Raw genomic sequence first — 16,276 nt, 5'->3', positions numbered from 1 at the left:
TGAACGGCCTTTCCCTTCAGGTCCCCTCAGATCTGCCCCCCGCCCAGTGCTGTGGCCTCAGTGGAACACAACGAGCCTCTTTGTTCTTCTGAGAGTCTTTCTCCCTTTCTCCCCTATAATTTCAGTCTTTCCTTGTGCTTAGCTCTCAGCCGGCAGCCGTGCTGCAGTGTCCCTCCAGAACCTGCCGTCCCCAGGCTGTCGCGCTCTCTTAGTTCTACCTGTCAGGAGGGTGTTTTGGTCTGTGGTGCTGCGCAGAACCAGACCCGTGAGCTCTGTGCCTGCAGAGATCAGTAGGTCAGTATCAGGCACGGCCAGTCTGCCCTGTGCAGTGTCCGCTGTCCCCTCAGGCTTTGTCCTCCTTAGGCTGCCGGTCCTGATGCTCCTTCTGCCCACTCAGAGCTCCGTCGTCTGAGCCTTGTGCACCCACGGCTGCCGCGGTCCCTACCACGTCCTCCTGCACCTCACCACGTCTTCCCGGGGCCCAGACGGGCTTAGGTTCCACAGTCCCTGCGGCCTGTTGTCCGCTTGGTCCCATCTGTGCGCCTGGTGCGGCGGTGCCGGCGGAGGGGAGGGTGTTTTGCAGGTGCCGCAGGCAGGGCTGGGCCTGCCGCTGGCCGTGGTCCTCCCGCACCCGTCGCGCACCTCCCTGGGGCTGCTCGGCGTGCAGCAGGGAGCCACTGTGCTCACTGTGCTTCGAACTCAGCGGAAAGGACACCTCTTCACGGGTGGCGTAGGGGGCGGCTCCGGCATCTGGTGAGGGACAGACTGCCAGTGCGCTGGGAAGGACGTCACGTCGCTCCGGCACTTTTTCGCGCGGCTGCCTTTGTCCCGTCAGCCTCACGTCCCCCTTCAGACTCCCGTTGCGGGGTCTTTCTGCTGCCCGACTTCGGGCACTTCTCCGATTTCCTGAGAAACCGTGCTGTGGTGGCAGAATCTCCCGGAAGCACCCCGAGGATCGTCCTTAAATCCCTGCAGAGCGGTGCTGTGCCACGCTGGTCTTGGCTTTCCGTTGTGAAATATCAGATTAGGCTTGGAGGGAACGTTCACCCTCCGAGAATTAAAGTTGTCAAGTCGTTCTGCTTGGCCTTTACCTTCCTTAAGTCCGACCTACAGTGCACGTCGGAAGTAAAACGCTTCAGTTGTCTGCCCTTGCCTTCCGTCCTTTGCCTGTGCCACCGTCAGGCCTCGTCTTCTGTTCCTCCTGCCGTTTCCCCTTGCGTCCGAGTTGCGGGACAGGCGAGCCGGACTGACTGCCTTCTCTCCTCACATCTCCCCGCGCGCCATCTATGAGTTGGTCTTTCGCAGGGAGCCTCTGAAACCCCTTCTGAACCTAAGCACAGACCCCATTGCTTCTGCTTTTGCATCTGCCTCTTGGACCTCCCTCTCAGGTGGTTTTACTAGACACGGGCCAAACCTAAATTTGCTTTGGTCTGGGAAAACTGAGGTTTGTTTGAACAAAGAACATCAATACAAACTGTACTGAAAGCAAATTGTTTAAAATCTGAGGGGCAGGGCGCCTGGGTGGCTCAGTGGGTTAAGCCTCTGCCTTCGGCTCAGGGGACGATTCCAGGGTCCTGGGATCCAGCCCCGCATCGGGCTCTCTGCTCTGTGGGGAGCCTGCTTCCCCCACTCTCTGCCTGCATCTCTGCCTACTTGTGATCTCTCTGTGTGGCAAATAAATAAAATCTTTAAAAAAAAATAAAATCTGAGGGGCAGTGAGGAAGATGCCTTTCAAAAGCCTGATAACTTTAGAGCCAAATAAAGGGGAGTTTTCAGATCAAAATCTGGTTGCCATTGGTTGTCAGCCTGCCCGATGCAGCCACTCATGGCTCCTAAGAATTCCCAAGCTGGGTTAACGGGGTCGTATTGTGAATGCCTCCCCTCTGAGTGATTTGAGTCCAGTGAAATCTCATTAGAGCTAAGAATGTTTTGGGATCCTTAGTACTTCGGTTTTTCTTTTCTAAAGTTGGGTTTTATTTTATCTTATAATTTCAGTTCATCTGAATGTTGGGTTCTGTACGTGTGATGCCTGGCTGTGTACCATTGATCATTATGGAAATCCTCTGTTGTATGTTTCTGTTTGCACTGTGGCGCACTTGTGGATTTTTTATACTCAAAATGTAGAATAGAGTCTGTTTTGAAGGTCTTAATAAAGCAGTGATACTGCATTACAGGAAAAGTAAAGGTTAATTTCTCCACAGTTAATCCTTAGTCCCCACCACAGTCATTCCACCAAACTCCTTGCACAGGCCGCTGGTGCCCTCTGTTTTGGCAAATCCGGTGACTTCTGACTGTCAACCTGCTCCCCCCGTCCTGGTCTTCACTTGCTGTGTAGTTGGTGTGGACTGTGGTGCACTCCCGTTGTTTCGTGTGACTCCTTGCTGATACGTCCAGTCTGCTGTCGCACTAGACCTAAAACTAGGCAGGTGGCTGGACAGAGTTCTCCTTGTTGTTCCGAAAGCAACCACAAACTCGAATTCAGATTTCAAATAATAAATTTTTCCCAAACAGCCTAAAAGCCTGACGCTGAACCCTGACTCTTCTCTTTCCTTCTCCTGTCCCCGCCCCTCTGAGGCGGTTGTTAGGTCCTGTTGACTGTACCTCGGGGTGGCCAGGAGCGCTTCACTGTCCGGTCTCATTGCCAGCCCTGCCTCATTTCTTCTCACCTGAGAGCATGTCACGCCTTTCCTCGGTTGCTTTCCGGTGTCCGCAGAGTCACGGGCAGCCCTGTGGCTGGAGCCCGTGTGGTCTTGTTGTGATGACCCAGCCTCAGGTCCCACAGCCTCTCCTGCAGCTGTTTCCCAAAACTCCGTAATTGTTGTTCTTCTGGCCATTTCCTCGGGCTGTTCCGGCCCTGACTCCCCTTTCCTATAATCATTTTGACTAGAAAATGCTTCAGGGCCCAGTGCAAGGGTTTCCTCCTCTGTGAAGTCATCTTTGAGTCTAGAGGAAATGTTTGGGGGATTATGAGAAGTAGAACTTAATTACAAGTGCCTCCCTAATGACTGCCATTTGTGGAGATGTAGCTGTGTGACAGTCACCGTGTTGAATACTGAGTACTAGAAGCAGATGGTTAAGAACATGAGCTTTGATGGCCGAGTCCCAGCTCTGCCATTTCCTAGCTGTGTAACCTTGGGCAAGTTACTCACCATCTCAGCGTCGGTTAAGTCAGAGGGGTCAGTGTGCTCGCCATATGGAAGTAAGCAACAAATGGTAGCTGCCGGCAGTATAAACGGAGAGATGTTCGTCCCTGCGAACCCCCTGCTGAGATTCTAAGTTCTGTTCTGTTGCTGTTGTACAGATGGTGAGACCCAGGCATAGGACGGCTGGCTAATGTGCTGCTTCCCCCAAAGCAGCTGTGGGCCTGTCGCTCATTCATCTGTTCATTTCAGAATGTCTTTAAGCTCAATAAATATTTACTGAGTTGAACTGAAAGATGAGTCTGGAGTGCCCGGGTCAGAATGAGAGATGGAACTTCAAAATTGTCACCTACCCAGGGGCGGTCACTGGAGCTCTTCTTTTTCTTTTAAGTCCTGTGTCACCTGTGAGAGTCCACACATTTCAGCCACCCCTCTGGCAGTGAGCTCGCTGTGGCCTTGTGTCCGGTGAAAATTCTTACTTCAGCTGTTACATGTTTGTTAAGACTTGCTTGTGTTTGTCTTTTTTCCCCAGCTGGACTGTTAACTGTGTGGGTCGAGGACTACGCCTGTACCTCTGGACGTTAGCCCCTGCCCGCTTCCTGTCCTGGTTTTTGTTTTCTAAAATAATAAGTCAAAATCTGACGTTTAATATTAATCTCAAAAAGGAATTCTCAGCCATTTCTTTTTTTTTTAAGGTTTTATTTATTTATTTGACAGAGATCACAAGTAGGCAGAGAAGCAGCCAGGGGAAGCAGACCCCCCGCTGAACAGAGAGCCCGATGTGGGGCTCGATCCCAGGACCCTGAGATCATGACCTGAGTCAAAGGTATAGGCTCAACCCACTGAGCCACCCAGGCGCCCCAAATTCTCAGCCATTTCTAAGTGATACCAACCAACCAAGATTGTTTCATAATCCTTCTGTAATCTGGATTAAGAGAATGTTATTTTCTTCATATTTTTCAGATAAAATGTATTAAGACTGCACCTCTGCTGTTTGTTACATTTCTTTTAGTCAGTGTCTCTGTTGTTGTCAGAATTCTGACACACACTTGGACCCTCCGAGAGTCCCGACGTAGGCGCTCCTGTTCCCATGCTCTCATTTTACAGTTGAAGAAACTGAAGGCCACGTTCCAGCGGGTTCTCCCATTTGTCATCCGACACAGCGTTCTCTAAACAGTTTGGTTAAGACTCAGGATTCTGAAGGGAATAAGAGTTTTCAATTCTTTGTACCTTTCTTTTGACAGAGCTGAAAAGCTTCAGCTGTTGAATCACAGGCCTATGACTGCTGTTGAGATCCAGCTGGTGAGTGAAGATGGCCTGAGCGTGCGGGGCTGGTTTCCGGGCCTGCGAGGGAGGAAGGGGTGATAAAGGCGGAGAACAGATGAGCGGGAATTGCCATTTCTTTTTTTTTTTTTTAAAGATTTTATTTATTTATTGGACAGACACAGATCACAAGTAGGCAGAGAGGCAGGCAGAGAGAGAGGAGGAAGCAGGCTCCCAACCGAGCAGAGAGCCCGATGTGGGGCTCGATCCCAGGACCCTGAGATCATGACCTGAGCCGAAGGCAGAGGCTTTAAGACACTGAGCCACCCAGGCGCCCGGGAATTGCCATTTCTTGAAAAGACGGCCCGACTATCCCCATTTCCTGACAGAAGGGGACCTCACCAGTTTGATCCTAGTTGGTAAGGACTTGGTGAAAGTAAGAGACGAGAGGAAATTGAGTTCCTTCCTCGGGGTTTGGGCATCTCAGCGGCTCTGTGTCTCCCTTGATGTCCTGCCCCATTCTGGCCACTGGTTTCCTGTAGGGGTTGTTGCCAACCAGATGTTGCATGGAAACAATAGACGCACCACGACTCTGGCAGAATTTCTCCTCCCCGACTCCCGCCCTTCAACCCTACTCCCCCGTTTCTGTTCTCGGTTCACGGAGCACATGTGCCCTTCCTCCCGTGCTCTCTCGGCCGCCTGGCCCAGTCTCCCAAGCCAGAAACCTGGAAGTCCTCCGCCTTTGATCTACGCACTCGGTCCCTAGATTCCGGTGCTTCTGTCTTCCTTTGTTCTCTCTTCTCTCCCTGCTGCGCCGTGTCCATTTCTGTCACTTCTCAGTGTGGCTCTCGCGGTTGTCCTCTTGTCATGCCTGCCTCAGTCTGGCCCCTCCAGTCGGCCTTTCCCACCACGGTCAGTTCACTTGCTAAAACCACAGACTCGATGGTCTTGTTTCGCTGCATACGACCATTCAGTGGACTCTCATCACTTGCACAGGCGACACAAGCTTTAGAATGGTGCGAAGCCGCCAGAGCAGGAGCCACACAGGGTCTAAGGAGAGTATGAAAATGAGGCCCAGTGAGACAAACTGAGCAGCTGCTGTGTTGATGTCCTGGGGCAGTTTCCCTCCGCTGTGCAGGGCAGAGAATACCACCGAAGCTCTAAATAATCAGGCAGGCCATTTAACTGCCGGTTTAAGAAAAAAAACTGATCGGAGAATTAACAAAAGGAGAATTAAGGAATTTGCAAAGTCAAATTCAGAAGAACTTCTCCTTTGTCAAAGTTCCTTCAGAAAAGTGTGGAAGAAAGTAACCAGAAATACCTATGATGTTTAGAGTTGCTTTATAAAGAACCCTTTTTGAAAGTGTCACGGGAATTTAGTTTTTGACTATAACTTTTATTGTCATCCCAGTGTTGTTTCTGTCCTTCAAAGTGCACCCAAAATTAAATTAGAAAAATTCCTTCCATAAAGGGTGACTTTCTGGGGGAACTGGCCTTTAGGCTAAATAAAAATCCTTTTTTTTTTTTTTTTTTTTTTGCTACCCTTATTCTGATGCTTTCAACTGTGTTGGAGATACAGCTTAGAAAAGAAAAAACAAACAAATCAGCAGGAAACTAATCCATGTCCCTCTGGGTTAAAGATCACATGTCCTGTCTCCTCCAACTTTAATCAGCAACATATGTTATTCATGGCTCAATGACAGAGGAGAGAGGAGATGAGGATTAGCGTGACCTCAGCCCTGTAGAAACTCTGTCGTTACTTGGTACAATTAGCTACTATTAAGAGTGCTGCTGTATGCCATGGGATTTGTGGATGTCACCTTTCATGCCCTCCGCAGAGTCTGTGCTAGTGACGGGCTAATGGGTCTGTCTGACAAAGCCATACTTTCTCCTCCAAGCCATGTGCCCTGCATAGCGAGAAGGAAGATGTGTGTGGCATCCCCGGAGACTGTCTGTTCTTTTGTTCTTTTCACAGGTGGGTAGTAGGTCTTCATGTGTGTGTTGTTTCCCAGCAGTCAGACCATTCTGTAGTCCGGTTTCCCCCAAGCCTGGGATTGGGCTAAGAGGGTAGCGAAACATTTACCAAGGCTTGTGGCAGTGTCTCTTCTCCCAAGGAGGGATAAGAAATGAGGTTTTCGCGCAGGGTGTCAAGTACAGAGGATTCCCTGCGGTAACCTTACAGCTCATTTATTCTCCTCACGCCCAGAAGCATGTGCGGCACCCAGCATTTATTAGTGTTCCGTTTTGGAGGCTGAAGCTGCGTTTGGTTACACCTCAGCCATGATTTGCTGAGATCCACAGATCCACAGGTGACTGTCTGCTGTCTGTGAGGGAAGGAGGAAGCCACCAGCTTCCGTGATTTCTGCCACTCGTGTGTTCGTATGGGAACAGTTTGTGAGCTCTCTGGCTCTCAGTTTGTGAGCTCACAGGACAGTGAGCCTCATGACCTCACAGGCCACTGTCCTGAATAGCACGGCCATATATGTATGCCTGTTAAAAGTCAGTGGCTCAGATGGTTAAGCCTCTGCCTTCAGCTCAGGTTATGGCCCTAGGGTCTTGGGATTGAGCCCCGCATCAGCCTCCTGGCTCAGCGGGAGGCCTGCTTCTCCCCCTCTCCCTGCTTGTGTTCTGTCTTTCTCTGTCAAATAAATAAGCAAAATATTTTTTTTAAAAGTTAATGATTATAGGGGCATCTGGGTGGCTCAGTGGGTTAAGCCTCTGCCTTCGGCTCAGGTCATGGTCTCAGGGTCCTGAGATGGAGCCCCGCGTTGGGCTCTCTGCTCAGTGGGGAGCCTGTTTCCCCCTCTCTCTGCCTGCCTCTCTGCCTACTTGTGATCTCTGTCAAATAAATAAATAAAATCTTTTTTTTTTTTTAAAGTGATTATTAAATGTCTTGGAGTGAATAAGAGTTTTATGGCTTACAAAACACTGTAATATGTGTTCTCATTTGGTCCTTACTGTAGGCATTACTTTCATTTTACAGTGGAGAAAACTTGAAAGTTACAGAGATTAAGTGAACTGTTCTGGGTCAAATAGTTAGAAGTGTCCATTGTTACTAGTTTGAGTTGTTTTGTTGTTTCAGGTAAAGTAGGAAGTTTGCCTTGACAGCTTAGAATGAGAAGCAACCATTTTTGGAGTATAATAGGCCAGTTTGACAGCCCCTAGGAATTTGTATGTGATAAAACTTTCTTTTTGACCCATCTGCAAATACTTGGTATTTTCACATTCATTCGCCCTTATATTCGGAACAACTTGAAAACTCAGGTGTTTAGAGAATGTTGAGATGGTGCTTTGCGTTTCCTTATTTTGGCCTCAGTTTCCTCTGTGTTGGGAAGAAAAGGTGACGAGTGATACAGTTCGTATCATTTTGTCTTGATCCAAGAGGGGTTAGTAAGTTTTTGGTTTCTGAGAGTTTCTTTTTGTGTCTATGTGTTTCATTTTGCTTAATGAGGTTTGGGTTTTCTTGCTGTGACTGGGAATCTTAGTGTGAAAAGTTTGTGACCCGAGGAGTGTGTGCTGATGAAAGCTTCTGTTCTTCGGCACGCTCACTGGGAACACATTAGCTGAGGCGTGACCATCGCTGCATCTGCCAGACCAGAGACAGGGATGCAGGAAGGTGGCCTGGTCAAGTCTTCTCTATTTGGTGTTCTAAAAATGAAGGCTTCTCAGAAGTCATATAACTAAATTTTTTCAAACTAGTGGACTCCAGTCTGCATCTCTGAGGGAGGAAAGAACAGAGGCATCGTACTCTAGAAAGAGCTGGAATCCAAAGTCACAAGACCTTGCACTACTTGCTGTGAGGCCCAAGTTGGGTTTTCTTCATAATGCTGAGCCCGCGCTTATGCATCTGTGGACGGCCGCGTGCTGGGTGGTGACTGCGGGAAAGCCCCCGCACGAGTACTGCTGGTTGTCAGCGTCCCAGAGCCATCTGGACCTCCCTGCCCGCTTCCCCCAAGCTGGGGAGCAGTTGTGAACCAAATGCATGTGCCAGTTCATGAATTTGGAGACATTCCTCTCTCGGTGGAGACCATCTTTTCTTAAGATTAAATAATCAAATCAGATGTACCCCTTTCCAACTCCTTCATATTCTGGAGACAGTCTGTGTTAGATTACTTCCTTTTACACACCCTAATTTTACATATCTGGTTTAAAAAATGGATTTTTGAGGATCATTTCTTGTTCAATAGGGCTTACATTTTACGGAGCCTTTGAATCTTTAGGAAATGGTCATTTTATGTGACCGCAGCCCCGTTGGTTCACTCAGGATCTCCCACCCTCGAACACTCAGGATTGTTCTCTGGTTGTAGAAACTTGAAGAGACCAGTGGTTTGCCAGGAGTTTGTGATGTGATCTTGGACACATTACCTGATCTGATCACCTTCTCTGCTGTCGTCTGAAGTGAGATAGTCAGACTGAAATCCTTTTCAGGGTTGTAAGCCTAGCTTGTCATTTGTTTTACTTAAATCTGCTAGGATTTCTTCGTGGGATTCCTCTTGGTCTTAGTTGGCAGATTTCAGAGTTGCTTTGGGAAATGCCGCACAACAGGACCCTGGACACGTCTAGCCGTTTGTGGTAGGTGACTGTGCCCCTAAGGGAACATGGGTTAGTGCTTTGCCTGCCGGTGTGTTACTCTTAAAAACATTGTTGACTGTGTTTGTATTTGTTAATAAACGGAGAACTAGAGGTGAGGCTGAGAAAACTGGCTCATAATTGAGGGTCGTTCGTGTGTAGATTTCCAGGACGTGTCAAGCTGGGCTCTAAGTGGACCTAATTTAGTGAGACAGCAGGGGTCGTTCCCCAGCCGCCACTCGTCAGACTCCTGCTCCCCGTTCCCAGGAGAGCACCAGGGCCACATGGTGTGTGTTAGGTTGATTGTAGGTGTTAAGTGTTGGGCAGGCCTGGCTTGGGATTCCCATCCTCTCCTGGGCCGGGCTTGTTGCGAGGGTTGAGAAGTACCAGACGGGAAGTGCCGTGTGCGGTCAGGCACGCGAGCTGCCGGAAGAGCTGCCGGTGGTGGGAGTGGGGATGCGAAGTGGAGGAGCCTCTGGCACGCAGTGGGGGAGCCTCTGGCACGCAGTGGGCCACCGTCAGGTGAGTCGCTGGTGGGACTCCTGAGTTACAGCTGTGCTTGTGAAGTACAGAAGTGTGTAAAGGGCCATTTCGCTCGCCAGAGACTCACGTGTGCACGTGGGTGGATGTAGGACTGGTAGAGTTTTCTGTTTCTTTGAGGAAAAGTGCTGGGGCGCCTGGGTGGCTCAGTGCGTTAAAGCCTCTGCCTTTGGCTCAGGTCATGGTCCCAGGGTCCTGGGATCAAGCCCCACATCAGGCTCCCTGCCGAGCAGAGAGCCTGCTTCCTCCTCTCTCTCTCTCTGCCTGCCTCTCTGCCTACTCATGATCTCTCTGTCAAATAAATAAATAAAATCTTAAAAAAAAAAAAGAAAAGAAAAGAAAAGTGCTAACCTGCAACTTGCTTTTTGCCTCGACCCATTTTGAGCAGTGGCTTGGGAATTGGAGTCGGCTTCTGCCTCCCTCCCGCCAGGACGGAGAGCCCCGGGGGGCTCTGGAGCCAGGCCCCGAGCCCGGCACGCCGGAGGCCAGCAGACCGGGAATGGCGTGGGTGGGGAGGGCAGGGCCGGACTCAGCCTGCGCGGCTCGTCCGTAACCCTGCGAGGTCTCCGTCCGCAGATGGTGGAGGAGAGCGAAGAGCGGCTCACGGAGGAGCAGATCGAGGCGCTTCTCCGCACCGTGACCAGCATTCTGCCCGCGGGGCCGGAGGCCGAGCCGAAGAGGAACCCGGACGACGCGACGGGGGATGACGAGGACGCTGCGTAGGGGGGCACGGCCGGCCTGGCCGCCTCAAGACCCTGAGAAGTCAGCAGCACCCAGAGGATTGCTCAGGGTTTCCCTCTCCGTCCCAGCAGGCCTGGTTTCACAGTTGGCTGCAGAAACCACAAAAACAAGCTTAGAAGAGCTCCTCGTGCCTCCGAGAGACACAGCGTGGTGAAGACAGACGGAGGCTGTCAGGGCAGAGAGCTGAAGGGAGGCGGACGGCGTCAGGACGATGACCGTGCGGCCCCCGTGGTAAAGCGTTTCTTCTGTGGCCTTTGCCGTAGTCGTGGGCAGGCCCTGTATGCAGCAGGAGGACTGCTTGTGTCGCCTGGGATGGGCCGTGTCGGAGTCATGTCGTCTGCTGCTCTTGGCGCTTCCTGAGCAGGGACGCTGAGTACCATTGTGGGGTGCTGAGCGGGGAGAATCCAGGCAGATGACCAGACGCTCCCGGAGCCACATGTCGTTGCCGTAGGTTGGAATGAGCCGCTGGACTTGGCTCACCGGAGAGGAATCTCTTCCTCGAGAACAGCAAGGATAAGAGAAGAGAGGCCTGGCAGGGCTCTTGTTCACCAGCTCACTACTTAGTCTGCAACGTTAGGGCGCCCGCCCGTTCCAGTGGGCGCGCCGCACAGCAGGCCGCGGACAGCAGTGACAGAAGTCCAGTGCTGGCTGCCCGTCGGACCGTGTGCGTCTCCTGCCCGCCCCCTGAGGCCAGGTGGGCTGCACTTGCACCAGGGTGGGTTGTTTGCGTCTTTAGAAGGGGCACAGATAGGGACCGGATATGAAGGACTAGAGCCTGGTTATGAGAACTGGAGCTTGTTGGCGGTGGCAGTGGCCTCAGCGCTCCAGTTCCAGGTCGTGGGAGAAGGACCATTGAGGAGCTTGCTGATACCGAGGTCACTGCCTTAGGTCCTGGGAATATTGCTCAACAGTAGTTGCCCACATTTGTTCTGCCCCCCATTTGGGGAAGAAAATGCCCACAGACATTAATTTTTCAAATCAATGCTCCTTTTATTGTGAGATTACATATTTTTTGGTGCTATTAATTGGGTTACTTCCCACGCCCTTGTAATTACAAGATTATTGCAACCACCCCCAACCCCGCCAGTCACAGTGATGTGGTGGTTAACCGGTTATCACTGAGGATCAGCTGAGACCTGTTTACAGGCACAAAACTAGAATTCGAAGGGCAGTTGTTTTTAAACTTCTCTTCGGTATTGGAAGTTTTACCAGGAACTGTTGATTTATTTGTCAAGGCATCGAACCTGTGTCACTGTTTCATTTTAACCTTGAGTGTATTCAGTGCATTTAATGGATTAATCTAGTTAATAATAAATTGTTTCCTAGTGACTGCCAACTTTTGGTATTTTTATAAATATTTGAAGAGTTTGTTTTGCCATGAATAGAAATAAAATCTGACTTAAAAGGTAAAATGTGTAAGTTTTTTATGAAAAAAAGAAATTGAATCTATTTAGGTCTGAAATCTGTTTTAGATTGCAAGAAAATTTCAAGTTTCAATACTTGGGACCTGAATTTAAGCTCCATTTCTGATGAAGGCAGGCAGGCTCTGGAAGACTTAGAGGAAATATATTCTGTGTAATATTCCTGCCATATTAATAACATTTCAGAAATATAATTTGCACAGGAAATGTAATCAGTATCACATCTGGGAAGGAGAGCAGGGGAGCCTGGGAATCTTTTCATTTTATATCCTTCTGTGTGGTTTTCGTTTCTGACCCTATGACTGTTGTATTCTTTAAAAAGAAGAAAGCACATTCGTGTGTTTGTTGTCCTTGGCCTTTGTGCGTGTTACGGAATGTGTTCTTGACAGTTGAATTATGTCCCCGTACAGAGGCTCACTCCCAGTGTCTGGTCACCCTAGGAGGGGCAGCTATAAGGGGATCTGGGTCAGGCATGTGAGGAAGGCAGAGTTTTGAGAACTGTTGCCAGTGTAGGGCTCAGTCACTGTAGCTAGATGTATTTTTAGGTCGACCAGTCTCCCTTTGTTATTCCAGGCTTTCCTAGATTCTCGGTTTGCTTTTTTTTTTTTTTTTTTAAGGGGAAAGCCCTAGTTTTTGACACAGGAAGATTTTTCAGTTATCTATCAAGAAGATAATACAGCTGCACTCTTAAAAAATTGACTCCCAGTGAGAGGTTTACCCAAATATTTCCCTACCCAAATATTTCCCTTGCCCCCTTTTGCTTAAAAGTTAGAGCATGAGGGCACCTGGGTGGTTCAGTTGATTAAGTGTCAGACTCTGGATTTTGACTCAGATCATGATAACAGGGTCGTGGGATCAAGCCCCACATCGGGCTCCATGCTTAGTGGGGGGTCTGCTTGAGAGTCTTCTCTCCTTCTGCCCCTCGCCCTCCCACGCACACTCTCTAAATAAATAAAATCTTTTTTTAAAAAAGTTACAATATGGGGGTACCTGGGTGGCTCAGTGGGTTGGGCCTCTGCCTTTGGCTCAGGTCATGATCTTGGGGTCCTGGGATCGAGCCCCACATCGGGCTCTCTGCTCAGCGGGGAGCCTGCTTCCCTCTCTCTCTGCCTGCCTCTCTGCCTACTTGTGATCTCTCTCTGTCAAATAAATAAAATCTTTTTAAAAAAGTTACAGTATGGGGCGCCTGGGTGGCTCAGTGGGTTAAAGCCTCTGCCTTCAGCTCAGGTCATGATCCCAGGGTCCTGGGATCGAGTCCCACATCAGGCTTTCTGCTCAGCAGGGAGCCTGCTTCCCTCTCTCTGCCTACTTGTGATCTCTGACTTTCAAATAAATAAATAAAATCTTAAAAAAAAAAAAACACATTAAAAAAAAAAAAGTTACAGTATGACCTACTGCCACCTCAGAGGACTTCCCATTTATTCAGGGTTTGTTCATAAAATAATGGGTACCATTTCCCTAAATTGTGCACCAGCTCAAAAGCTTACCCCCTAGTGAGAAATAAGTAAATCAATGCTCCAGAAAGCCTTTGCTAAATCATTTTCTCCCCGGAAACTAATTTAACACCCACTTGTGTAAGTGGATCATTCCTCAGTAAACAATAAAACAGATCACAGACTCTGAAAAGAATCATAGACCTTGTTTAATTACACAATGAACAAATGAGTTAAGAGGAAGTAAAACTGCTTAGAGATCCTTTTACTTATTTTTAAGATTATACCATTCTGTGGTTTTGACTATATCACAGGGTTGCACCACCATCGCTCCCAATTCCAGAACAGCCATCACGCTTCATCAACATTTCCCCCACGGCCTCTGGCAGCCACTGACCTGCTTTCTCCTGGATGTGTTGCCTGTCTGGGTCATTTCACACAAATCGAGTCTTACAGTCTATGGTGTCTAGCATCTGACTTCTTTGGGTTAGCGTATTTTCATGGTGCAGCTATGTTGTTGCTTTTTATGGCTGAACAGTAGCTCATTGCACGGATGTACCATTGTTTGTTCATTCCTCAGTTGCTGGACGTTCAGGTTGTTTCTACTCTGGCTGTTGTGAACATTCCTGTAGAAAATTTTGGTGACTTGTGTTCTTTCTCTTGCATATGCTTAAAAGTGGAATTGGTGGGGGCGCCTGGGTGGCTCAGTGGGTTAAGCCTCTGCCTTCGGCTCAGGTCATGGTCCCAGAGTCCTGGGATCGAGCCCCACATCGGGCTCTCTGCTCGACAGGGAGTCTGCTTCCCCTCTCTCTCTGCCTGTCTCTCTGCCTACTTGTGATCTCTCTGTTACATGAAGAAATAAAAAATCTTAAAAAAAAAAAAAGTGGAATTGGTGGGCTATGTGATGACTCTGTTTAACTATTTGATGAGCTGCCAGGCTGTTTTCCATAGCACTCGCACTGTACCGTGTTTCCACCGGCGGGACGTGGCGGAGGGCGTGGCGGAGTCCCGTCTCTGTCTTGTTACTGTCCCTGTTGTTGGTTACAGCCATCCCCGTGGTTGTGAAGTGCTCTCTCTCTGTGGTTTTCATTTATAATTCCCTAATGGCTGTTAAAGCTGAGCATCTTTTTGTGTCCTTACTGGCCACTTTTATATGTTCTTTGAAGGAATGTTCATTGAAATCCTTTGCACTTAACAAAAAAAAAAAAAAATTTTTTTTTCAAGGAGGTTCACAGAGAAATTGAACAGAAAGTACAGGGAATTCCTCTGCAGGCCCTTGCCCCCTCCAAAGGTTCCCCTGTTACTCACATCATGCATTAGTGTGGTGTACTCGTCACATTTGATGAGCCAGTGTTGATAAACTTTTACTACTTAAAGTTCATAGTTTATATTAGGGTTCACTCTGTTGTACAGTAGAAAGTGCAGTAATGCATAGAAGGAATGGGGGTTTTGGCAAATACCTGTATTCAGCCGTTATAGTATCATCAGAATATTTTCAGTGCCCCGAAGACACCCTGTGCTCCACCTTTCATCCGCTCTCTTCCTCGAATCCCTTTCAGTCACTGGTATTTTTACTGTCTCCACAGCTTTGCCTTTCTCAGAGGGCCATACAGTTGGAATCGTACAGTATGTGGTCTCTGCAGGTTGGATTTTTCACGTAGCAATATGCATTTAAGATGACTCCATTTGGGGACGCCTGGGTGGCTCAGTTGGTTTAGCGTCTGCCTTCGGCTCAGGTCGTGATCCCAGGGTCCTGGGATCGAGCCCCGCATCGGGCTCTCTGCTCAGCGGGGAGCCCGCTTCTCCTTCCTGCTGCTCCCCCTGCCTGTGCTCGATCTCTGTCTCTCTCTGACAAATAAAAAAATAAAATCTTCTGAAAAAAGGTTACTCCATGTGATTCCATGGCATGATAGCTCATCTCTTTTTAGTATTGAATAGTATTTAGTATTCCATTATCGGGGTATACCTGTTTGTTTATCCATTCGGCTATTGAAGGTCCTCTTAATTTCTTCCAGATTTTGGTAATTATCAAAAAAGGCCACTGTAAACATGTGTATGCACATCTGTGTGAGCAGAAGTTTTCAGTTCATTTTGGAAAATACCAAGGAGTATAACAGCTGGGTCATGGGGTAAGGGTTTGTTTAGTTTTATAGGAAACTGGTAACCCACATTACACAATGACTGTGCCGCTCAGCAGCAGAGAATCAGAATTCCTTTTGTTCTGTGTCCTCACTAGAATTTGGTGGTATCAGTGTTTCGGGTTTTGGCCATCCTAATAGGTATGTTGTGGTATCATGTTGTTTTCATTGAAATTCCCTAAAGACATAAGATATCCATATTATTTGCCATCTGTGTATCTTTATTAGTGAGTGTCCAGATCTCTTGCCATTTTCTTTTTTTTAAAATATTTTATTTATTTGACAGATCAGAAGTAGGCAGAGAAGCAGGCAGAGAGAGAGAGGAGGAAGCGGGCTCCCTGCTGAGCAGAGAGCCCAATGCAGGACTCGATCCCAGGACCCTGGGACCATGACCTGAGCTGAAGGCAGAGGCTTAACCCACTGAGCCACCCAGGCGCCTCTCTTGCCATTTTCTAATTAGGTGGTTTTGTTGTTGTTGTTGTTAAGACTTAAGTGGTTTTTAAAATATATTCTGGGGACGCCTGGGTGGCTCAGTTGGTTAAGCAGCTGCCTTCGGCTCAGGTCATGATCCCAGCGTCCTGGGATCGAGTCCCACATGGGGCTCCTTGCTCCGCAGGGAGCCTGCTTCTCCCTCTGACTCTGCCTTCCACTCTGTCTGTCTGTGCTCGCTCCCGCTCGCTCTCTCTCTGACAAATAAATAAATAAAATCTTTAAAAATAAAATAAAATAAAATATATTCTGGATACTAGGCCTCTATCAAATAAGTGTTTTGCAAATACTTTCTGCTAGTCCACGATTTGTCTTTTTATTCTTGTATAGTCTTTTACAGAACAGAAGTTTTTAATTTTAATGAAGTCCAGCCTGTCCATTTTTTTCTTTCATGGATCATAGTTTTGATGTTGTACCTAAAAAGTCACCGTGAAGCTAGATTATCATCATGAGGTCACCTAGATTTCCTCCTGTGTTACCTTTTGGAACTTTATAGTTTCGTATTTCACATTTCGGGCTGGTTAATTTTGAGTGATTTTTTG

At 48.4% G+C, this 16,276-nt stretch overlaps 1 protein-coding gene and 1 long non-coding RNA gene across 3 annotated transcripts in view; one reads left to right on the top strand and one right to left on the bottom strand.

Annotated features, from left to right (window-relative positions):
- The window catches only part of CRCP (CGRP receptor component), a 57,926-nt gene that overhangs the window by 30,206 nt on the left and 11,444 nt on the right, over nt 1-16,276 (top strand). The window contains exons 5-6 of one of the 2 annotated variants that reach the window (XR_004281722.1): nt 4,385-4,442; nt 10,089-11,141. Coding sequence is in view for 1 of the 2 variants with exons in the window: in XM_032327011.1 (XP_032182902.1) it covers nt 4,385-4,442; nt 10,089-10,235 (205 nt within the window). In the remaining variant the exon portion in view is untranslated. Of the gene's footprint in view, nt 1-4,384; nt 4,443-10,088; nt 11,184-16,276 lie in introns of those variants that run through there. The other variant, XM_032327011.1, reaches the window with a different exon arrangement.
- LOC116580597 lies at nt 477-11,237 on the bottom strand. The gene is made up of 3 exons (XR_004281723.1): nt 11,134-11,237; nt 5,894-5,897; nt 477-490 (listed from the first exon to the last, which is right to left on the bottom strand). It is a non-coding gene; the product is annotated as an uncharacterized LOC116580597 (long non-coding RNA).

Source organism: Mustela erminea, chromosome 20, assembly GCF_009829155.1.
Source record: "Mustela erminea isolate mMusErm1 chromosome 20, mMusErm1.Pri, whole genome shotgun sequence".
NCBI lineage: Eukaryota > Metazoa > Chordata > Mammalia > Carnivora > Mustelidae > Mustela > Mustela erminea.
The sequence above is the reverse complement of the archived record's forward strand: the minus strand, read 5'-3'. Positions and strand labels throughout refer to the sequence as shown.